Source organism: Hyaena hyaena, unplaced genomic scaffold (genome assembly GCF_003009895.1).
Source record: "Hyaena hyaena isolate Hyena2069 unplaced genomic scaffold, ASM300989v1 scaffold_853, whole genome shotgun sequence".
Lineage (NCBI taxonomy): Eukaryota > Metazoa > Chordata > Mammalia > Carnivora > Hyaenidae > Hyaena > Hyaena hyaena.
This window is the reverse complement of record NW_024081486.1, coordinates 279,417-303,366: the sequence shown is the minus strand read 5'-3', so window position 1 is coordinate 303,366 and position 23,950 is coordinate 279,417. Positions and strand designations below refer to the sequence as shown.

General features: G+C 46.2%; 1 protein-coding gene across 5 annotated transcripts in view; it reads right to left on the bottom strand.

Annotated features, from left to right (window-relative positions):
* Positions 1 to 19,899, bottom strand: part of ATP11C (ATPase phospholipid transporting 11C) — a 177,535-nt gene extending 157,636 nt beyond the window's left edge. For 4 of the 5 annotated variants that reach the window (XM_039219993.1, XM_039219990.1, XM_039219994.1 and 1 more), the window contains exon 1: positions 18,810 to 18,975. In XM_039219993.1, coding sequence (XP_039075924.1) covers positions 18,810 to 18,836 — 27 coding nt within the window. In that variant the 5' untranslated portion in view covers positions 18,837 to 18,975. Of the gene's footprint in view, positions 1 to 18,809; positions 18,976 to 19,840 lie in introns of those variants that run through there. The other variant, XM_039219991.1, reaches the window with a different exon arrangement.
* Positions 19,900 to 23,950: the final 4,051 nt, after the last annotated feature.

Here is a 23,950-nt window from a genome sequence, read left to right as displayed (position 1 = left end):
CCACATCAGGCTCTGTGCTGACAGCTCAGAGCCTGGAGTCTGCTTCAGATTCTGTATCTCCCTCTCTCTCTGACCGTCCCCTCCTCACGCTGTCTCTCTCTCTCTCTCTCTCTCAGAAATAAAAACATTTAAAAAAAAAATAAATAAAGTAATGGCACGACTCCCTGAAATAAAGTTAATTGCTGCAGAGCAGAGGGGAGGCAGAGGGATAAGACAAGAAAGCAACACGGGTGGAATTACACTGGCCATGGTTTAATTCTCAAGTGAGGTCGTAGGTGCATGGGTACAGATTTTACTCCTATGCATGTTTTATATTCTGTATACACCAAATATTACATTTTACAAAGATGATTTTTTTTTTTTTAAACACGTAAGTGATTTTCCTAAAGCTACGCTGCTGGTAAACAGAGAAGTTTCCAGCACGTGCCTGGAAGAAACTTCCACGGTACTAGGTATATGTTGGGAATAACTGTTGATGCGACATGAATTTCGTGAGTACTTAATTATTTTATTTAATTTAAATAATTATTTAATTATTATTAAATTCGCGAGTACTTCCAAACATGCATCCCAGAAATCTATTGATGTCTTTCGATCGATTTCATTTGGTTCTGATTACACTGCTTTCATGTGTATCTTTGACAGGTCACGTGTACTAGGTCTACATTTGCACAGGAATATTTTAATCGCACTGCCTTGTATTTCAAAACAGGGATATACATTCTACTGATACTTTCCACCAATGTCTAGGGTCTAACCTAAATTAACGAATTATGACTCTTAAAATAGATTTACGGAATCCCATTGATGAAACTGCTCCCTCGCTATGGCTATTATCCTCTGGTTGAATCACTGGCTATAAAATACATAGCAAACACCGAATGCTACTCCATCATACACTATCGGTTCTAAAATGCATACATATGAAATGTTCGCTCGTTGCCTCCTATGTTCTCCCAGCTGCTGTCACTTAGGAAAATCCAAGGGCTGCCTCTCTATCTACCACTGTGCAGCTAACTGTTTACAAGCGCAGAGGAGTAAGAGTGTCTTTGGGAAATAATGCCAGGTGGCCACTAGCATAGAAAACAGGGGTGATACTCCCCAGGAAGCTTAGCCATCGTATTTTAGCATCACCAAAAATGCTGTTCTCCATTAGAGCTGTTAGCTAAGAGGTCAACGTAATCAGAGTTGAGTTGAATTCTAGGATATAATACTAACAAAGGCACAGGTCTACATTTGATCCTCCATCATTTGGGTCAGTGTAAAACTAAAAAGTACAAGCACTGTTTTGTTTTGTTTTGTTTTTTAATCTTTATTTATTTTTGAGAGTGAGACAGAGTGTGAGCAGGGGAGGGGCAGATACAGAATCTGAAACAGGCTCCAGGCTCTGAGCTATCGGCTCAGGGCCAGATGCGAGGCTCGAACCCACAAACCGTGAGATCGTGACCTGAGCCGAAGTTGGACACTTAACCAACTGAGCCACCCAGGCGCCCCTACAAGCACTGTTAAAAGCCAAGGAACGGCCTAAAAGTTGTCATTGTTCCCGTTCGAAGGAAGTATAGACAGTTTAGTCTACACTCCTGAAAGAGACTGAAGGCTGGGATAGAGTACATTCGAATGACCAACCAAGAGATGGAGGCTTGAGGAGCAACAGAGAAACAACCCAATAGTAAACAGTAAAAAAAAAAAAAAAAAAAAATCCCACGGCTTGACTGTGAAGCCTGAAACACACACTACAAAATTATAGAACTGGGAGAGAACTTAAATACAGATGACCCAAAAGCCCTCCCAATTCACAAAAGAGGGGACGGAGGACGCAGGTGACAGAGCTGAGTGTGGAATTCCCTATTTCTGAACTCCCCTTCTCTGAACAGTAGTGGACAAACCACGTGCCCGCTCCCCGCCCATTTCCTCTGCTGTGAAGTGAGGAGGCTGGAGAACCTCACGGTCTCTAGGACTCACTGAGCCTCTGCAGCCCGTGTAGCAGCGCAAGCCCCTCACTTTAGAGATGGAAGGTCTGGCGAACTAGTTATTCACAAGAAGGTCTTCCACTCCTGATTTCGATACACTTTAGATTGTTCACTCATCTTCACGTGATCCTAGGAAGTAAGTGCGACGGGCAGTTTTATGCATTCTCTTGACTGGGCCGTGCAAGGCCCAGATATTTGGTCTGCGAGGGCATTTCCGGATGAGATTACCATGTGAACTGGCAGAGAGAGGAAAGCAGATTGCCCTCCAGAACACCAGTGGACTCCGTCCAATCAGCTGAAAGCCGGAAGAGAATAAAAAGACTGACCTTCCTCCAGTAGAGGGGAGCTCCTCATGCCTAGGAGCCCTCCGAGCAGGGCCCTTGGGGCTGCCTCCGCACTTGAAGCGGAACACTGGCTCTTGGACTAGAACTTGTATCACCAGCTCCCCCAGGTCTCAGGCTTTCCGACCTGGACTTTCACTACATATACCACTGGCTCTCTCGGGTCTTCAGCTGGCTAACTGCGGGTCTTAGGATTTGTCAACCTCCATAATCATGAGTCGTTTCTTCAAATAAGTTTATATATTTACACACACACACGAGGAAATTTACTTACATGTATACATAACACTAAACACTAAATATATAGGTGTTTACCTATTTGTAAACACACACACAGAGCCTGTGATTCTGTTTCTCTGGAAAACCCTATCTACGGGTAAGCGAAGGCATATAACAAACTAATGCTTGTAAAGCACTTAAAACAATGCCAGGAACTCTGTTCTTAGCTGTTATTATAATGATAAGAAGACAAAGACAACTTACAACTAAATTCCACAAACCTGTAACATAGGAAGCCAAGGATCAGTAATTCAAGGCACTGACTCGAATAATTATTTCTGCACACAGCCTAACAGACCACGGATGCCTATACTGAAGGTAAAATGAAAACTAAAAAAATAAGATAAAGAAAACCCATTTCAAGTTATGATCCACGAAAAATGATAAGATTATTTCCATCCCCATGTATTAAAGGGCTCAAACCAGGAACTGAGGCATTAGTGACATGGCAATAAACAAAGACGGTCATAGTTCTTACCTTCAGGAAATCGACTAGGGAGAAGGGAGGTTGATACTAAACAAGGTAGTAGTCCTCCTCAATGGTGCCCTTCCCTTTATCTCCTATGTGTAGTAACGAATCCAGCAGGTTCTGTTTCCGGGAAGGGTCCTTGAGGAAGTGGCAATTAAGCTGAGCTCTGACACAGGAATAAGAATGGAGGCAAATGACTGCCATAGAGAAGTTTCCAGACAAGGTCTGGTGGCAGACAGAACACAAAAAATGAGGAATATCTTCTGAGGAGATTGAAAACTCCATCCTAAAATCCATATAGAATCTCAAGGGACCCTGGAAAACCAAAACAATCTTGAGAAAGAACAAAGTTGGAGGCCTCATACTTTGTGATTTCAAAACATATTTCAAAGCTACAGTAATCAAAACTGTGTAGTACAGGTATAGATACAGGCACATAAGGCCAAGAGGCTGGGATAGAGCCCAGAAATAAACCCTCATGTATGTGGTCAAAGATCTTCAAGGGACCCCTGGCTGGCTCAGTCAGAAGAAAGATTATGCGACTCTTGATCTTGGGATTATGGATTTGATCCCCACGCTACATGTAGAGATTACTTAAAAATAAAATCTTTAGGAGGAAAAAGAAAAAGATCTTTGAGAAAGATGCCAAGGCCTCTCAATGAGGAAGAGTCTTTTCAACAAATGGCACTGAGAAAACTGTATATCCACATGCAAAAGAATGAAACTGGATCCTTACCTTGTGCCATATACAAAGGTCAGTGTAAACTGGATTAAAAACCAAAATGTAAGACCTAAAATGATAAAATCCTAGAAGAAAATGGGAAAAGGATTTGGTAATTCTTTCTTGGATATGTCACTAAAAGTACATGAAACAAAAGCAAAAAGACAAATGGGACATCAAATTGAAAAACTTCTATGCATCAAAGGAAACAATCAACAAAGTACAAAGGCAATCTATGGAATAAAAGAATGTATTTGGAAACCACATACCCGATAAAGGCTTAATATCTAGAATATATGGGGCGCCTGGGCGACTCAGTGGGTCAAGCATCCGACTTCAGCTCAGGTCATGATCTCAGTCCATGAGTTTGAGCCCGGCGTTGGGCTCTGTGCTGAGGGTTTTGTGCTGACACTCAGAGCCTGGAGGCTGCTTCAGAGTGTCTCCCTCTCTCTCTGCCCCACCCCTGCTCACGCTCTGTCTCTCTCAAAAATAAACAATTAAAAATTTTTAAAAAATTCTAGAACATATAAAGAACTGCTACAACCGAACAACAAAAACCCAAATAGCTCAGTAAAAACTTGACAAACCACTTGGAATAGACATTTGTCCAATGATCTACAAGTGACCAAAAGCATGTGAAAAGATGCTTAGCTTCACTAATCATCTGAGAAATGCAAGTCTAAACCACAGTGAAATATCACCCCGTGCCAATTAAAATGGCTGGCTCCTAGAACAAAAAGGCATTAGCTAAGATGTTGGAATCCTTCAGCTACTATGGAAAACTGTTCAGGGGTGCCTCGAAAAATTAAACATAAAACTACCATATGATCCAGCAATTCTATTTCTCTCTTCTATTTAAAATCAGTGTCTTGAAGAGATATTTGCACACCTTTGTTAATAGCAGCATTATTCACAATAGCCAAAAGGTGAAAGCCATCCAACTATTCATCAGTGGATGAATGGATGGATGGACAAACGGACGAAATGTGGTGTGCACATGCAGCCTTAAAAAGGAAGTCCTATCACATGATAGATGAACCTCGAGGACATTAGGCTAAGTGACATTAGCCTGTCACAAAAAGAAAAATACAGTATGACTCCACTTATACAAGGTATCTAAAGTAGTTGAATTCATAAAACAGGAGGTAGAATGGTCGTTGCCGTGCGCTTGGGGAGAGGGAAGAATGAGGGGAATGAGGGAATGGAAGAGTTGCTATTTAATGGGCACAGAGTTTCAGTTTTGCAGGATGGAAAAGTTCTGTAGCTCAGTTGCAAAACAATGTGATTATACTTACCACTACTGAACTATACACTTAAAAGAAATTTTTAGGACGTTAAATTTTACGTGATGTGCTTTTTACCACAATTAAAAATTTTCTTTTAAGGGGCGTCTGGCTGGCCCAGTTGGAAGAGCATGCGACTACTGATCTTGAGGTTGTGAGTTCAGGCCTCACGGTGGGTGCAGAGATCACTAAAAAAATAAGTAAAGAAATAAACTTAAGAGGGGCGCCTGGGTCGCTCAGTCGGTTAAGTGTCTGACTTCAGCTCAGGTCATGATCTCGCGGTTCGTGGGTTCGAACCCTGTGTCAGGCTCTGTGCTGATGGCTAGCTCACAGTCTGGAGGCTGCTTTGGATTCTGTATCTCCCTCTCTCTCTGACCCTTCCCTGCTCATGTTGTCTGTCTGTCTCTCTCTCAGAAATAAATAAAACATAAAAAAAAAAGAAATAAACTTAAGAAAAATTTCTCTTTTTCAAAAAAGAAGTGAAAAAGGCTGCGGGAAAGTTCAGCAGCTCCTCAAAAAGTTATACACAGAATTACTATATAACACGGCAATTCTACTCCTAGGTACATACCCAAGAGAACAGAAAACATCTGCCCACACAAAAATATATACAAAAATGTTCAAAACAGCATTATTCCTAATAACGAAAACGTGTAAATAATCCAAATGCCCATCACCTGATCAACAGATAAACGAAATGTGGTATATCCATTCGATGGACTATTACTGACCTGTAAAAAAGAATAAAGTACTAGGCAAACCATGAGAGACTCTTAAATGCAGAGAACAAACTGAGGGTTGAATGGGAGTGGGGAAAACGGGTGATGGGCACTGAGGAGGGCACTTGTTGGGATGAGCACTGGGTATTGTCTGTTAACAAAGAATCACAGGAATCTACTCCTGAAGCCAAGACTACACTGTATGACGGCTAACTTGAGAATAAAAAAAAAAAAGAATGAAGTATGATGCATGCTACCAGCATGGATTTAAAACCCTTGAGAACATCACGCTAAATGAAAGAGGTCAATCACGCAAGAGCAAATACTGCATGAGTCCTTTTACGTGAAATGTCCAGAGTAGGCAAATCCCCGGTGATGATAAGGTCAATGTGATGTTTGCCGGAGCCCGGAGGGAGGGATTGGGACCAACCACTAATGAGGTACGTGGCTGCTTGTTGGGGTGATGAAAATGTTCTGAAATTACACTATAGTAATGGTTGTGCCCAAGAGTTAATATACTAAAAATCATTTAATGATGAGTCACTAAATTCTACACTCGAAATATCACACTCTATGTTAACTACCTGGGATTTAAAGAAAAACTTGAAGAAAAACACACACACACAACCCCACTTAAGTGTACACTGTAAAACAGGAATTTTTTGCTATGTGAATAATATTTCCATTTTTAAAAGTGAACAACAACAAACAGTGAAGAAGAGTGAAGCTGATGCCGGTCAGGATTTTATCCAGAGAGCACAGGAAAAGCACGGAAGGTATGCGTCTGGGAAAGAGCCCTCTGGTGCTGTGCAGAGAATGGGCGGAGGAGGTCATCTGTTGCCATGTCCAGGCAAGTGACAGCAGTAGCTTGGACCTGGATGGTAGTAGAGGGGGACACGCAGAAGTGGACGAATTTAAGCGTTCTTTCGGAAACAGAACCTACTGGACTCGCTGCTAGACGTAGGAGATAAAGCGAAAGGCACTACTGAGGAGGACTGCCAGGTTTCTCGCGTGAGCTCACGGACGGGATGGTGCCATTTGTTGAAAGAGGGAAGACCGGCTGGAGGAAGGACAAATACGAAAGAGGAGAGATGCTGATGACTTGGACTAGAGTGGCAGTCGTGATGATAAAAAGAAAAGTGGCATCAACTTCACATGGGGAGGGGCGCCTGGGTCACTCAGTCACTCAAGCATCCGACTCCCGATTATGGGTCTGGTCACGATCTCAGTCTGTGAGATCGAGCCCCACATCCGGCTCTGCACTAATGGCACAGAGCCAGCTTGGGACTGTCTCTCTCCCTCTCTCTCTGCCCCTCTCCAGCTCATGCTTTCTCTCTCAAAATAAATAAGCAAACGTTAAAAAAAAAATCATGTAGTGATACACTGGTTGTGAGGGGATAAAGATATAATTCACGTTCTTGTTACGGAACGATGATACAGTGAAGACTGACGGTCTGTGGGGTGCCTGGGTGGCTCAGTCGGTTAAGCGTCTGACTTTGGCTCAGGTCATGATCTCACAGTTCATGGGTTCGAGCCCCACGTCCGGCTTTGTGCTGACATCCAGCTCAGAGCCTGGAGCCTGCTTCAGATTCTGTGTCTCCCACTCTCCCTGACCCTCCACTGCCTATGCTGTCTCTCTCTCAAATAAATAAAACATTAAAAAAAAAAAAAAAAGATTGACGGTCTTTTAAGAGCCATGTTGTCTAATGGCGGTGAAACAGAAGTGTTACTGTAAGGAACATACAGATATGGACCAAGGAACTGATCCTTAGCTTTTTAAATACAGTCATACCTTGGAAAGTTTGCAGGGTGGGTTCCAGACCACTATAGTAAAGTGAGTATTACAATAAAGTGAGTCACGTTAGTTTTTTTGTTTCCTAGTGAATATAAAAGCTATGTTTACTGGGGCGACTGGCTGACCCAGTCAGTAGAGCATATGACTCTTGATCTCGGGGTTGTGGGTTCAAGCCCCGTGTTGGGTGCACAGATTACTTAAAAATAAAATCTTTTTTAAAAGTTACAAAATACTGCAGCCTGTTAAGTGTGCAATAGCATTGTCTAAAAAAAAATAAATACATACACGCTAATTTTAAAATGTTATTGCTAAATAAAATGCTAACCATCATCTGAGCTTTCAGCCAGTCATAATCACATCACAGGTCACCATAACAAATAATGAAAAAGTTTGAAATATTGCGAGAATTACCAAATTGTGACATAGAGACACACAGTGAGCAAACGCTATTGGAAAAGTGGTGCTGACGGGAGTGTTCAACACAAGGTTGCAACAAACCTTTGATCTGTTAACACAAAACATACACACACAAAACAATGATATCTAGAAAGCACAGTAAAATGAAGCACAAGAAAACAAAGCACAGCAAAATGAGGTATGCCTATAAATGACCACCAGTACTCAGGATAATAAACTACCTACCATGATGTTCCCACACAGTGAAAGTTTCCGAAAGTGTACACTCATTATGTAAGCAAGACAAATGACCACTATATGAAGCACTGTCTTGAAGCATTACCCCAAATGCTTCCATCTCAGCCCCTACCTTATCGTTCCTGCACCAAATCAGAAGACAGGTGACCGCCACCATGGGACTCCTGGGTCTCACAAGAGTCTACAGGAAGATTCCTATAGCTATTGCTTTGACGACCGAAAGCTGCCTGATGTCCATTTTTAATATTCCCTTCTTTAAAGTTTAAACCTCAGCACAGCAAACATAACGCATCGAAGACCAAGGTTTCGGTCTTTCTCCAGCATTTGGAGCTGGCACGTGTGCCTTCTATATCGACTGGTTCCGCTGCTCCAAGTACCGGGAGCAGTAACTTGGCCCAATCGCTCCGGTGATTGCCTCTTCCTGTAATGAGGCTGCCTGTCCCTAAAATCCCATGAGCTTCAGTACTGTGGGTCCCTTACCACCCAGCTCCCATGCTACCTCCTCTACAAATCCCTCCTCCGGCCACAGCAGCCAGAGTGAAGTTCAGCGCTCTCTTCTGAAAGTCGGCTGCACTTACTGTGTGTCCCTTGTTAAAGGAGAGCACTGCCAGATGACCCAGTGCCTTGTAAGGAGGCTGGTCTTGTGCGCTGTCCTCTGTCTCTGATGGACTGCAAACTCCTGGAGGGCAGGGCTGTGCCTTACATACCTCTACTGCACAAGTAGGGCGTGAGTGTTCAAAGGAAAAGAATGCAAAGTAAATTGCGCACTATACTGTAGATGCCTTGACCCATCTTACTGCAGACTACATTAACTGTGGAGCTTACAAGACACCCCTACTGCTTACACAACAGGTGTAGCTTACATAAGCTGCTCTGCCCAGCTGTTACTTATTTGTGACAGTTCCCTCCTAGCTTCTGCTCCCCGTTATCCGCAGGATTACTACATCTTTCAGTATGAGTTCCTGATTTATTCTTTGCCCAAATCATAAAAGGCTTATTCATTTTCTTTTTGGATAATGGCAAAAAAAAAAAAAAAAAAAAGGACTGAAACTTAAGAATGTCCAGAGATATCCCTGGGGTTTCTCATGACTGTAAAACTCAAAAAAACACCCCTGGGATACAACAATATTTATAAATATTGCCATAAAGCTCATGTATTAACCCAAGAATTTTATTCTTTTGTTTTCTTCTGGCAGTTTTTCCTGTTTAGGCATTCTTGGCTAAATACCCTTCAGTATGCCTGCACTTTGGAATTGTTACCCACCCCCTCCCCAAATTTTAAACCAGCTGCTCCCGAGCTAACAGCTAGCCAGGTACAGAATGCGATGATGTCATGATGCAAATGAGGGTTGAGAGTATGGTAAGTGAATGGAGCGAGGAGGGGAACGGGTAGTAACAAAAATCCAGAAGTCAGGAGGAAACTGAAACTCCACGAACTTGGTGATGCTCCAGAGAGGAAACCAGCAAGTGTTGACGCTAAACTGGCAGAAACATCAATACTTTCTGGCTCCCCCACCGGGCGCATCAAGTTACCAGCGGCAGGCTGCTCTTCTGCTGCAAGTGACAAAAAGTGGATGCAATCAACAGTATGAAAAAGAACGAGCCATGGTCCAGAAGCACGGCTGTGCACGGCCAAGAAATGGTGGTAGCAATGGCTGGCTGGAGTCTCAGGTGGTCTCAACTCTGCTGCTGATTAGCTTGATGGCCATGGGCAAGTCATTTCCCTTCTTTGAAAAACACCAGCATTTCGTAACATAAATGTGTAGCAAAGGGTCATCACAGCACGCCTGAGGCTGCTATTCTTAAAAAGCCCGCTTACAAAGTTGGTACCCAGCCGGCGATTTGGATCTGGGGAAGGTTCCCATCACCCTGAGTGGGAAGAGTGGCTTAGCTGTGCCTCAACTCTCGGTACAAACAACACGGTGTACGCCAAATACCGTTTTCCTTCTGGGGGTCTGGAATTTTGGCAAGTACCGGACAGAGCGGGGGTCTACAGGACCAGGTCCCAAATAAAAACCCCGGGCACTGAGCCTCTAATGAGCTCCCTTGGTAGACAACATTTTACACAAGTTGTCACAAGTCGCTGCTGCAGGAATTAAAGCACAACCTTTGTGACCACAGTGCGGAGAGGACTGTCGGAAGCCACCCCTCGTTTCCTCCACACTTGGCCCCCTGCACCTTTCCCTCTGCTGACTTTGCTTTGTATCTTTTTGCTCTAATAAATCAGAGATTGAGAGCACAACTCTATGCAAAGTCCTGGGAGGGGTGTGGGGGACCTCAGACAATTGGGACAGTGTGGAATAGTCTACCAAACATTTTCCCAACAACACTGTGACATAGGTATTATTACGTTCATTCTGTAGATAAGGAAAAGTCAAGTTCAGACAGGTGAACAGACAACGTACACATTTCAGTGTTTATGACACGAGTGCTCTTACATTTCAGTGAATTTCAGAACCATCTGGAGTGCTTGCTAAAAATGCAGTTTTCTAAGGACCTATCACCTGAGACTTGGATTCAATAGGCTTGGGTCCTAGGAATCCATTTGTAATAAGCAGCCCAGATGATTTTTTTTTTAAATGTTTATCTATTTTTGAGACAGAGAAAGAGAGCACAAGCAGGGGAGGGGCAGTGAGAAAGACACAGAATCCGAAGCAGGCTCCAGGCTAGGAGCTGTCCGCACAGAGCCCGACGTGGGGCTCGAACCTACAAACCATGAGATCATGACCTGAGCCGAAGTTGGAGGCTTCACCGACCAAGCCATCCAGGTGCCCGAGGTAGCCCAGATGATTCTTATGCAAGGAGTCCAAAAACTACATCTTGATAAACATTTTAAGGTGCCCAATAAACATTGGAGCACGGTGCCCAATTTCCCAAGCTGGGCAGTAAATGGCGGAACTAAGACTTGCACCCACCCTTTTAACAAGGCTGAGGCTCTTTTCACAACCAAACTGCTTCCAAATTCCTCAAACTCTACAGTTCCTCTGCTGCTCTGCCTTCTCGCTACACATATCCACTCGACTAATGGCAACAAGGTGCAAACAGGAAAGTATCTTACATTCCCAGCACCAAATACTAAGTGATATCCTGAGTTCAAGTAATGCCCACGTACCAGGGAAAGTCAGAAGATCTACAGCAGTTAGAGAGTTAACACTGCAGCTTTGTTTTTCAAAAAAGACTTGATGTGCTGGTGGCAACAGAACATATGAGCTTATGAATAATATTTAACAAAAAGGATATAAACTTACTCACAAGTTTAGAAGCTGAGGACATTATAAAATTTTAGTTTTTTTATGTATGGCCAAGAGACGGGAAGGTGCTAAAGATCGTCTGTTGAATTAAGAAAAGAGCCTCATGTAAACGCTGAGGTGTTTCTGATGACGTTTTAAGCGGGCATGAAAGCGTTACTTTTTTTCTGATCATTTTCACCTGTCCTTACAGATGCACACTGTGTTGAGTTCAGTTCAAAACAATTCAGCCAATGTTTTTATTGAGCACCTACTGTTTACTTGATGCTGTGCTAGCTGCAAGATGATTATCAAGAAAACAGTTTTGATTTTTCCGGGAATACCTAGGCGAAGAAGAAACTAGAAAAATACAGCCACCGCAATACTTTAAGACAGCGTATAATGAAGGAGCCTACAAAAACAAATATCTGCTTGAACAGGGCGGGCCTCACTAATCCCCCTATAGCCTATTAAATACATATGGGGCAGAAAAAAAAAATCAATGACAATCTGTAGTTCACAAATATAGATGAACCTCCCAGATGTGGATATCCATTGTCCACCATTATCTATAAACCAGATAATCAAGAAGTCAGCAGGCCAGCAATCCATCCATACACTGCAGTAATTGAGGGGCTGCCTGCCAATGTGCTGGCATAGGGCACCCCACACCCATATCTGCACCGCTGAGTGCTCATTCGTCATTAAACTGCAGTGCTGTTAACATATGCTGCAGTCATGCTACTGTTTGTTTTACAATCACCAGTGATCCACCCTTACACCAAGCCAAGAAGGTTAAGTGTTAAGTGAACAGAAGTAAACTTGAAAACAGCACCTAATTCACCTGTGGAAGCCCAGAAACTCCCTCCACCCAGTCAGAAAATTCCTCTCAATCTCAAAAAGTCCGGATCCAAAAGACGAATCTGTACAAAGCACTACAGAGGTTCAGGAACTCCTTCCCCTTGATGGCAAAAAAAAAAAAAAGAAAGAAAAAAATTATTTTTATTTTGTGTCCCATGCCTTCACCGTCTTTGGGGAGAACGGACAGATCACGGTAGACAAGCAATCAGCCTTGATGGTTTTCCCCATAAACCAGTATATGAATTGCCTCGTTGCCTAGTTCTCTGCATACCACCCGGCCCCGGGGAACTAGTTACAGTTCTCCCAGGGGGGCCGCTGGCCATCCTTTACCTCCCAGGACCCACTGTCAAGCTGGTGGTTCCCTGGTAGGCTGGGTGAGGAAAGCAGCTTATTTGGACAGCTGCATCAATATGAAAGGGGCCAGCTTCCCCGACCCACATCTCACCTCTGCTCCAAGTCCAGTAAGAGCACTGGAAACCATCTGATTGGTAGGTACACAATATCACCTACCAAAGGGGTGAATTATGAGCAGTCGTCATCAACAGGGACAAACAGTAAACCTTTATAGGAGGTACTTAGATGACTTTCAGAGTTTTATGTTGTTCAATCAATTAAAAAAAAAAGATCAGGAAAAAAAGGACAAAACTTGTTTTCAGGCTATTTAATAAATAATAGCGAATAAATAGTATTTATTTCAAGTCATAGTGAGATGATCGCAAAATAGGTTTCCCGTGTTGCACAGAATCAGACTAGCATCTATTTGCAAAGGAGCAGTTTGCCATGTACAGGTCATACTGAAGGGTCGAACCCAACAAATTCCTTTTTGTCTGAAATCCAAACCACCAAAAAAATAACTGCGACTGTACACTCTATTTACGGTAGGAAGGCAAGTAAGTAAGCATACAACAGTAACTTATTCATGAAAAGCAAGTTTTGAGGTAGGTCACAAATGTGTTAGAGATAGGGTAGTCCCCATGTCCTCTATCTATAGCTGTGCACGGAATGATAAGTAAGTAAAGCTTCTGAAGACAGGGACCCAGTCTTGCTCACCCATGTGTCCACAGGGTCTACTATAGCCCCCAACACACAGCAGGTACTCAGTGAACATTTGTTGAATGAAATAACGCTCTGCAAGATCATAAAATGCCGTAATCATCTAACATAATACTATGGCCCATATAGTTTAGGCATTAGGTGTATTTATACTAATGCGTAGAAAATTGGTAATCAATATACAGTATACGCCACAATGTTTGGGTTCTGATCTCAATTCCAATGTGGGGGGGAGATCCTCCACACACCAACAAGCAATTCTCAGACTGTCTTACAATTCAACTCCATTCTGACAGTACCTACCCAGAGATAACATCAGATGGCCCCACTTAAGGGCTTGGTGCTACAAGACTTCCCCACACTTCCCCCTACTTCAGGCGCCAGTCTCGAGTCCACATTATCATCTGTGCTTCTGACCAACCAAGTGCAAACTGGAGGTTCCCAGAAGGCTCACCTTGGGTTTCAGACACCTGGCACAAGTCCACAACTTGCTCCTCAGGTTCTATTCATTTGCTAGAGACCCTCACAAGACCCCGAGACACCGCTGACTTACTCGATTACTGGCTGGTATAAGATAAAAGCACAGGAACAGCCTAGCTGGATGGAAGAGAAGCACACGGCAAGGTCTGGGGAAAGGGTGCAGTTTCCACGTCCCCTTCAGCCGCGCCATTCTCCCCAAATTTCCACATGCTCACTTGCCCGGAAGGTGTCCAAACCCTGTCCTTTTGGGTTTTTATGGAGGCTTCGTTACAGAGGCTGGACATTAACCCATTGGCCATTGGTGACAGAACTCAATCCTCAGACCCTCTTCCCTCCACGGGTCTAGGAGTGGGACTGAAAGTTCCAACCCTCTACTCAAAAAGGTTGGATCCTCTGGCAACCGGCCCCCTACCGGAGGTGCAGTCCAAAAGTTGCCTAATTAACATAACAAAAGATACCTTTGATTGCTTTCATCACAGGAAATTCCAAGGATTTTAGGAACTCTGTGCCAGAATCATTCTTCATAAGGAGGAATTTGCTATAAATATCACTGTCTGTAAGTTATTATTCATGCGAAACACATAAAAACTGTTCATTCAAAAAATATTTATCAAACACCTACTATGCACCTGGCACACTGCCAACTGTTTCTGCCCATCCCCCCTCCCCCCCAAGCTTTCAGGCTAGAGCAGCCTTTCTCGATTGGAATTCCTCATCTCCAAATGCATGCAAAGGAGATAATTTATTACACACAATATGATGCCCTAGGGCTTGAGGGCTTCTTAAAAGACTGATCTAGGGTGCTACACAAGTTAAAAGGAAATTATTGTAAGATTAAAAAGGTTACTTTTAGTAAGGTCAAATTCAAAGGTTAAACCAAGCTGTTTATGGGCAGGTGGAGGGAGGGGGGGAGATAGGGGAAATAGGTGAAGGGAATTAAGAATATACTTATCTTGATAAGCACTGAGTAATATATGGAAGTGTTGAATCACTATATTGTACACCTGAAACTAGTATAACACTGTATGTTAACTACACTGGAATTAAAAATAACCCAGCCATGTATGAACTACCTGGTAGGAGCCAAGATGCACAGACTATTTGTAAGGCTGGTGTGAATGCAAAACTACCGCAACACACGTATTTGGATAAATTTCTAAACATAATAAAATGAACTCATCAATATTTTCCATGCTCAGTAATGTCAGGCCAAGGTTGTTAGCAAAGTGAAACGTGGGAAGAAAAGCTTAATTACCCTGATAATTATAGGAGGAAACCGAGAACTTTCTCGCTCAAAAAAAAAAAAAGAAAAAAACAGCAATTACCTGATTTTATTAATTGATTAATTGCCTCCAATATTGCTTGACTAGACTGGCCTTGCCTTGGACCCAAAATAACAAATTAGCTACCTATTTCATTAATTATTCTTAACATTTTTGTTCTTATTTTGAATTTTCATTCTACCTTATTCAGTCTAATTTCTTCCCAGTCCTGGGCCTCTGTGACTGAATCGACATTTTCTGTGTGATATGACTATATGCTGCATACTTCCTGGAACCAGAACACTTTGAGAGCTTCTAGAATCAGAGACAATTTTTTTTCCAGTATTTCACACTCATAATTTAAGCTTTCATGTATCAACGACCTAGAAATTCATGCCTGTTTAATATCACTCTGACAAGCTAAATTGACAGCATCTACTTGGCCAACCTCCCCGAATCTACTTTATCAAGCAATGTCTTATTTTGAATCTTGAACGTGAAATAATATAAAAAAAAAATGGTGGGGGGCAGCCACCTGGCTGGCTCAGTCAGTGGAATCTGCGCTCTTGATCTTGGGGTTTTAACTGTAAGCCCCATATTGGGTGTGGAGATTACTTAAAAATGAAATCTTTAAAAAAGGGGGGGGAATTCTTATTGTTTGGACTGTCCTTAAACCTTTAAACCCATGTGAAAATGCTATCGTACTCACTTGGCATTTATGAAGAATAGAAGGATAATATAAAAGTCCCTGACCCCTAGATATCAACTAGTCCAGACTTCTAATTAAACATACCATTGGAGGAAATAAATTGTATAGACAAAGCTAACATCTTTTTTAATTTATTGCATTTCTGGAAAATGGAGATGTTGATTGGGAACATGTGGTTCTTTTATTATACTCAGACATCCAACTCTTAGATCTTTGAAGACACCCCCTACATGCCTAAACCCCAAAATCCTATACCAAAGCCACCAATTTCTTCCTACCTCAAAACTGTCAAAAGGAAAGTCATAATTCATCAGAAAAAAAAATAAATCATTTATTAATGCCATTGAAATCAAGGCCATGTCTTTAAGAAATACAATTTGTTTTAGCTTGAAACTGGAGAACCTGGGGGAAATAAATGGCCTTTTTAAGACGATTCAGCAAACGCTACAGGGCCACAGAAGACGATGCTACGCCCAAGAAATATTCACTCCCCACATCAGGTTTAAAACATAAAGCCCTGTCCTAGCACGCATCTAATTTTCAGTGACCAACAACTACGATCAACACCACTGTAATTTATGTCATGCTCAAAGTCGATTGTAGGCACGTATAGGTACACACAAAAAATGCTGCTTGATTTTTAAAGGAATCCAGAGCCCCACCTCTGAAATATAAAAGCGATCCTATGACAGCACACAACTTGCACTGTACCTACAATGCTGTCTGTGTAAGTCTCAAAGTCCAACCGAAATCTTCAACTGTAGCCTTCTAGTGATTTAAATGGGAGCGCTCTTCAAATAATCTCCATCAGGCGAGAAAGAGGAGGCCGGCAGACTCACTGATCTAGGGAGGACAAAATTTGCCCCCTCAATTCTGAAGTCATTCTTCAGCAATGAGTATTCAACAGCCTAGCTCACCTTCAGTCCAATGGCTTGCAGACTAATTCCTTGCCCTAGGCCTAGGGCTCAGATACAACTCCGGAGAACCTTCCAGCTTATTGCACTGGTACAAATTCCCGAGACTTACCATAGTCATGGTTGCACAGGAAAATGTGAGCAGTCGGGTATTTCAGGAGAACAATGAGGTCAAAGCTCATTTCAGTGTGAGAGAAGGTAAGGGATTCTCTGCAGAGATCTTGGTTGGGGATGCAAAGTACTAGCCTCAAACCTGCAGGCTGGCACTCCACAAGATGCTGCAAATTCTACTGCATGCCCTACCTCTCCGGGCCAGCACTGCTTAATTACCAGACTCCGATACAATGCAGATCATCACTCTGAGCACCAGAAAAGCAAAGGGGGCTTTCCGACCAACACTTGGATTGTTCGGTTTCAAATGTTCAAACCCGGTAAAACACTGGGCATGCCAACATCTCAATTTTAAGCTAATGAATGCATTATGAGCCAGAGTCTGGTCGTTTTCCACCACACGAGTGCCATGTGAAAAGATTATCCTTCCCCAAATGTTACCATTAGGTCCCCTGGTCACCTTTCCCTTTTTGGCGGCCCCAACCAACCCTCCAAGATCACGGGAATGTATGTGAAACAGAGCTATGAAGTACAATGCTTTCTGGACCTTCTCGGCTCAATGTGAGAGACCGATTTTAGCCTCTTGTGTTAGCAAATCATCCGGTACAAGCCAACTCCTACAGATTTCAAGATCCTTGATATGTACAACCTCCCTTGCTCTGTGCCACAGGTAATCTGCCCCAATTTCATAAGACCTGCCTCTGGATGAGGTAAACATTTGGAAAAACATTAACACAACACTGCTGTGATAATACCCTCAAAAGGGATATGCAATCATTTCTTTCAGCCAGGGTACATTTGTGAAAGTTTCAAACGCACAAAAACCCTCCGACGCCTGAGAAAGGTTAGCAACGCTTTGATTAGTAATAATCACATGAAAAGGGCCGAAGGGACAAGTTCTCCAAACACCGATTTCCATGGGGGGAGGGGGCGCCCGGCACCGAACCATTTTTCTGAACGACTGAAACGTCAACATCTACAGGGAAGCCCTTTCTTTCACGTCGTTGGCAGAAATCAAATCCTATTCCCGCCACCTCCTCTCACAATTAAAGAAGTTGCTACAAATAGCACAGAAGTGAGTGGTCGCTGCTCTGCTCCGTGCTGAATGTACGCTCCGGGAGTAAACAGGTTACTCAAAAAAGTCAGTAGCCAGAAATCGCTTTCCCCTAATGCCAAAGTCCCACGGAAATGCAGTTCCCTTTTCTGGGGATGGGGAGGGGGTAAACGTGGACGCTGGAGTCCGGCCGGAGCCTGCCTTCTCTCACCCGCCCCGGCGTCTGGGGCGTTCGGTGCTCGGCGAGGCTCCAGACCCGGCGCTCGCGAGCGGCGGCGCAGCCTCCTCGCGGCTCCACATCCACCCAGCCCACCGCCTCCGCTCTCCCCGCACCCTCAAGGTGAGCTGCTGAGGCGGGGTCCCCAAAGTTCGCCCGGGCTCTGGTCAGCAGCACCCCCTCCCCTCCCCGCCCGGCCGATCCCCGGACAAGGCTGAGTCCTGCCCTCGCCTCCAGCTCCCAGGTCTTTTTTTGGGACCCAGTGACAGGTCTGGGTTTACCTCCATGTGCTCGTGGCAGAGGAAACAAAAGAAGGCAACCTCCCTGATAATCAAACGCCATCTTCGACTAATTGGCAAACCGAGGGGCCCCTAGGCCGAGCCCCCCACCCCCAACCCCGCGGATCCCACAGCCATCCGGCCCCAGGGCGACCCCCCGTCGGAGACGGAGTTTGCGACAGCCCCGGGAAGCTCCGGTCCGATGGTCCAGGGGGAGGGGGACTCCGGGCGCCCCACCTGCCTCCCCACCCCGGCCGCCCGGGCAACGTGGTTCAGTTAAAACCTACAAGGGGGTGGCGGCGGCGCCTCCCAGGGATGCGCTTCCCCCCTCAGAAAATTGTTCCGAGGGACCCGGCGCAGGGCGGGCGAGCAAGCAAAACCGCACGCGTGCAGCCGCAGCGAGTGTACTTACAAAACGATTCAAGCTCCGGCGGAACATCGCGACGAAGGCTGCCGGGCGCCGAGCTGGGCTCTACCGGGCTGTCTGGGAAGGCGCCGTCCACGAAACACACTGCGGCGTGGGCCGGCGGCGTGAAGCGGACAGCGAGGCGGGCGGCCCCGCCACCGCCTGCCCTCCTAGGCTCTCCGCGCTTCCCCCCGCCCCCCCGCCGCCGCCGCCGCCGCCGCCGCCGCCGCCGCCGCCCGCGCCCTCGCGCCCCGGCCCCCGCCCCGCCTCGCTCCCGGCCCGCCCCCGGCCCGCCCGTCCCGGGGGCGGCGGCCCCGCCGCTCGCCCTGCTCTGGCCCCGGCCCCCGCCTCCCCGCCGCTCCCGCAGCAGCCGGCCGGGAAGGCGAGCCCGGCGCGCGGGGGAGGGATGGCGGAGGAGCGCTAGGCTCCTCCCGCGGGGAGGGGGGCGCCCCAATCTCTCCGCCCGCGCCGGGCTCGGCACCCCGCTGTCTGCACTCTTGCCCGGCGCAGCGCCACCGCCCGCCGTCCCCGCCGGCCAGCCCGCGCGTGCTTCCGCGCCACTCGGGGCACGGGGGACCCTCCCGGGGCACCCCGCGCCTCACCTCGCCTCAGCCCCCCCACCCCCCTCCCCACTACTGCCCTGCCCCGGCCCTAACTCGTCCGCGGCGCCGCTTCGCTCGCAGCCCCTCCTCGGTCCGCGGCAGCCGCTCCGCCCCGCGCTTTCGTTCCGCACCCGGGCTAGGGAACCACCGCGCGGTCCGCCGGCCCGCCCCGAGCACGCGAGGCAGCCCGGCTCCCCGCTCGGCGGCGGGGAGGAGCCGGGCTCGCAGCGAGGAGTGGGGGACACGCAGGGCACTGTGGAGACCCCAGCACGGGCGGGGCAGGGCGCGGGGGGGGTTAGTTATGAAAACCGCCCGCCCTCATCTGCAAAGGCGCGGGTCTCCCCACTGCCCTCGCTTCGCTCCCCTCCCACCTACGCGGCTTTCCCTCCTCCAGTTCAGTTCTCGAGTCCTGCCTCCCCACCTAAGCCGTCTTACTTCCACTTTCTCTACGAGGTTGTAAAGTCAGGCTTTGTGTCGCTGCTGCTGCGCAGCGGGGCGGGATTTCCCTGCCACCCCCCCCACCCCAGGCCCCTCCCCCTGGCCCCCTCCTCTGCGCGTCTGCCAGAGCATCCTGGGAGTTGTAGTCCAACGGGGCCCGCGTTCTGCCTCGTACTGCGGGCCGGGAGCTCCCCCACTCGCCCGGACCGGGTTTGCCCAGAGGGTTGAAAGAGGAAGCGGCCGAGGTCGCGCGGCCGGAACCGCGGTTCTCGGCACCGGCAGGATGCGGGGGCCAGGAGCGCCCGGTAGATTCCCCGCCGTGACAAACGTGAGAAGGGTCTCTGAGGCGAAACCCCGAATGCTGGGAGCCTTCCCTAGGACGGAAAATCTGTGCTCCGGGAAACCCTCTACCTCCTGGACTCCTAGTTTAGAACTGGAATTGGTGAAACTTGAAGCATTCAATACAAAATACTGAAGCCAGAATTGCCACGAGACCGGGCACCCCAACCCCCACCTCCCCCACCCCCACCCCTCGCCGTCTGCGCCGCCCTCTTGGCTTGCCCGAGGCCGCTGGCGAAGAACTTTCCGATTCCTCTATGAAAGTAGAGGAAATAAGTAGAGGGTTGAGAAACCTTCCCGGGAGCCTCCTGCCGCGCCACATTCTCCCGCCAGTTTAGAGCTGGGGACGGGGTCCGGCTACACCACCGGCCTCCCCCGAGGTCGTGAAGGGCCTTTGCTACTAGGCACGGGCGCTTCTTTTCCCCTCTGGGGTTTAGATTCATTTTAACAAATCTCTCCCGGGCATTTTCTTTGTACCAGGCACTGTGCGAGGGGCTGGGCACGGCGGCTTCTTGAACGATGATCAACGCCAGGGTGGTCGCGATCCAGTCGGGAGATAACGACATGGACCCCCCCCCCCTCCTTAGAAAGGACAGGCTCCAAGAACTAATGCATCCGAAGGGGGGCCGAGGAAGCTTTCCTGAAGGCCTTGGAGATTGAACTGGACCTTGAAATGTGGGAAGGTTTTAGAGGGAGGTACAGAAGGAGCCCAGTGGGCAAAGTCCAGGCGGAGGGAGAGGTCGGTGAGAGGGCGCAGGACTGAGCTAAGAAAAAGAACAGGCCGTCTGGGCAGACGCCCAGGATGTGTGGGTGGGGCGGCCCAAATAACGCCAAAACCCCAAAGGATCTTCAGAAACACCCTATGAAGTTTGAACTTGATTCTGTGAGCAATGAGTAGCCCATCCTCAATGAAGTGCAAATGCAGGAGACCTGAGGTATGTTCGCAAACTGTCCTGATTGCCGAGAAGGAAAACGGTATGTTTCCAATTCTTTCCTCCTTACGGTGTCTTCTGTGGGTTCACACTTGAGGTTGGATCTAACAATTTTTAAGATTTACGTTAAAAGTTTATTAATCAGATGGTAGGATATTTTATTTTATTGGCAAAGTGGATCTAAGGTTTTGCTATTTCAAAGATTTATTTTCTTTTTCTTTTTTAAAAATTTTTAAATGTTTTCTTTATTTTTGAGAGAGAGAGAGAGAGAGCGAGCATGAAAAGGGAAGGGGCAGAGAGAGAGGGAGACACAGAATCGGAAGCAGGCTCCAGGCTCTGAGCGGTCAGCACCGAACCCCAGGCAGGGCTTGAACTCACTAACTGTGAGATCATAACCTGAGACTAAGTCAGACGCTTACCCGACTCAGCCACCCAGGCGTCCCTCAAAGATTTATTTTCAAATAGATTTTATTTTCTGGCTTTCTTGAACACGGCAACTACTATGATTTAATTCACTAATTTTTTGTTGAACACCTGCTACGTGGCAGGCACTGTTCTAGACACTGGAATTTGGAGGTCGAAGAGGTTATTACCATTTGTTCTGGGAATAAGCCTAGAATTCCTATCAATAAAATACATCCTGATCAATAAAATAGGTAATAGAAAATGAATTTAGATGTTTGGAGATGCAAGTACTTACTAGCAAACAATAAGTAATATCTTTCTATATACAATTTTGTTGAACAAATGGAAAAAATGGACTTAGAGATTTGAAAGGATCAACTTTTTTTTTTTTTTTTTTTTTACAAATAGTTTATTGTCAGGTTGGTTTCCATATAACACCCAGTGCTCATCCCCACAAGTGCCCCCCTCCTCCTCCTTTTTAAAAAAGATTTTTCCTTTTGTAATCTCTATACCCAGTATGGGGTTTGAACTCACAGTGCCAAGATCAAGACTCACATGCTTAATCGACTGAGCCAACCAAGTACCCCTAGATCTCTAGTTTGTTTGTTTGTTTGTTTTAAGTTGATCTGTTTGAGGGGCACCTGGCTGGCTCTATTGGTAGAGCATGTGACTCTTGATCTCGGCATTGTGAGTTCACACCCCACGTTGGGTGTAGAGAGTGCTTAAAAAAAGGAAAAAATATTTTTAAATGAAATAAATTTAGAGAACTAGAAGTTATCTCGCAGTATTCTCTCACACACCACTGTGCGAGTATCATCTCACATGCCATTGCCATGTCCAGCTTAGGAGCAAGGCATTTAGAAGCCCCCAAGATCTAACAAGTATTGTTGGTCAAATTTTCATTGGTTATTGCAACTATGAGATCTCTGTGTCCTGATTATTTCATCACAGCACCTCTACTCATGAGTCCAGACCCATTTGCTTGACTTTAAAAATGCAACCCACGCAAATCAAAAAACACTCAGCAAAACACGCCATCTATGCAAGGTCATTTTTTTCCGTATCCGACGCCCCCCCCCCGAAATTGAAGTTACTCTCCCAAGCACCCTGTAGAGTTACTTTCCTTTGTGAGCTTCTTTAAGACCAGAAGACGTTATTTTTCTTCTTTTCAGTAGCTCCTCACAGTTTCCAAAGAAAACCTAGGTGTCGTAGAAAGCTGTTGTCAATGACTATGAAAAGCAAGCCATTAGCCAGCATTCTCTATTTGGCCCACTGCATAAACAGAACTGCAAATGTGAACTTCCTCCTGCCTAATCCCGTGGTCTGTATCGCCAGCTCTTGTGGTGTATCAGCTGACCCCGGCCAAAGCCCCCGTCTCAGGCAGGGATTCTGGGGAAGCAGTCTTCTGTCCTTTTTACACCATCTTGACGACACAGAACTCTCACTGCCAGGCAAAGGGAAAGGGGTCTCCCTCCACCATTTCCATTCTGCTGCCCCGTTCTATGCAAACCCCCAAGAAGCCCTTTCTCTCTGCTTCCCCTGTTCTTTCCCACCTTTTACCTCAAGCCCTCCGAAATCTCACCATGGCACTGGGCCCGACAGCCAGTAGGGCACAGGAGGCAGTCCACCCTTGGGGAGGAGGGGAGCCCGGCGCTCCCGGGATCAGTTGGTCAGCAGTTCATAGATCCAGCAGGAAGGGAATGGTGAGAAGGAGACACTTTTTCCATCCAATACTTAAAACTGAAGAAAAAAAAAAGAGAGAGAGAAATAAAATGGAAGCTGTTATATCAGCATCTAAATCACTGCCATCAGCAAGTTGAAGAAATTTAACCTATATCTGCTGAGCTTTCAAACACACTTCATAAGGCTACTTTTTGCCTATTTGAAATTCCTCCCTTCCAAGTCTGGCCTTTTTTTTTTTTTTTTTTTTTTTTCTGAGAGAGAGAGACAGCATGAGCAGGGAAGGATCAGAGAGAGAGGGAGACACAGAATCCAAAACAGCCTGCAGGCTCTGAGCTAGCTGTCAGCACAGAGCCCGACACGGGGCTCGAACCCACGAACCCATGAACCGTGAGATCATGACCTGAGCCGAAGTCGGCCGCCCAACTGACTGAGCCACCCAGGCACCCCTCGACTCTGGCCTTAACATTTCTTCAAGGCGATTTTATCAGTATCGTCTTAATTATTAGCTCTCTCCAATTCATTCTGCACGCTGCAACCCCAGAAATCTTTGGAAGGCAGATCAAATCACTCCCCTACTTAATGACTTTTCAGTAGCTTCTCATCACTCTTGTAGGAAAAGTCCCCAATCGTGCCTTAACCACCTACAAGGCCCTGAATTCTCTGACCCTTGCCTTCTGCCCTAGCATAAAGGGGGGCCTGCTCTCCGTCTCAGGCACCAAAGTCCACCCCACTGGCCACCTTTCATCTC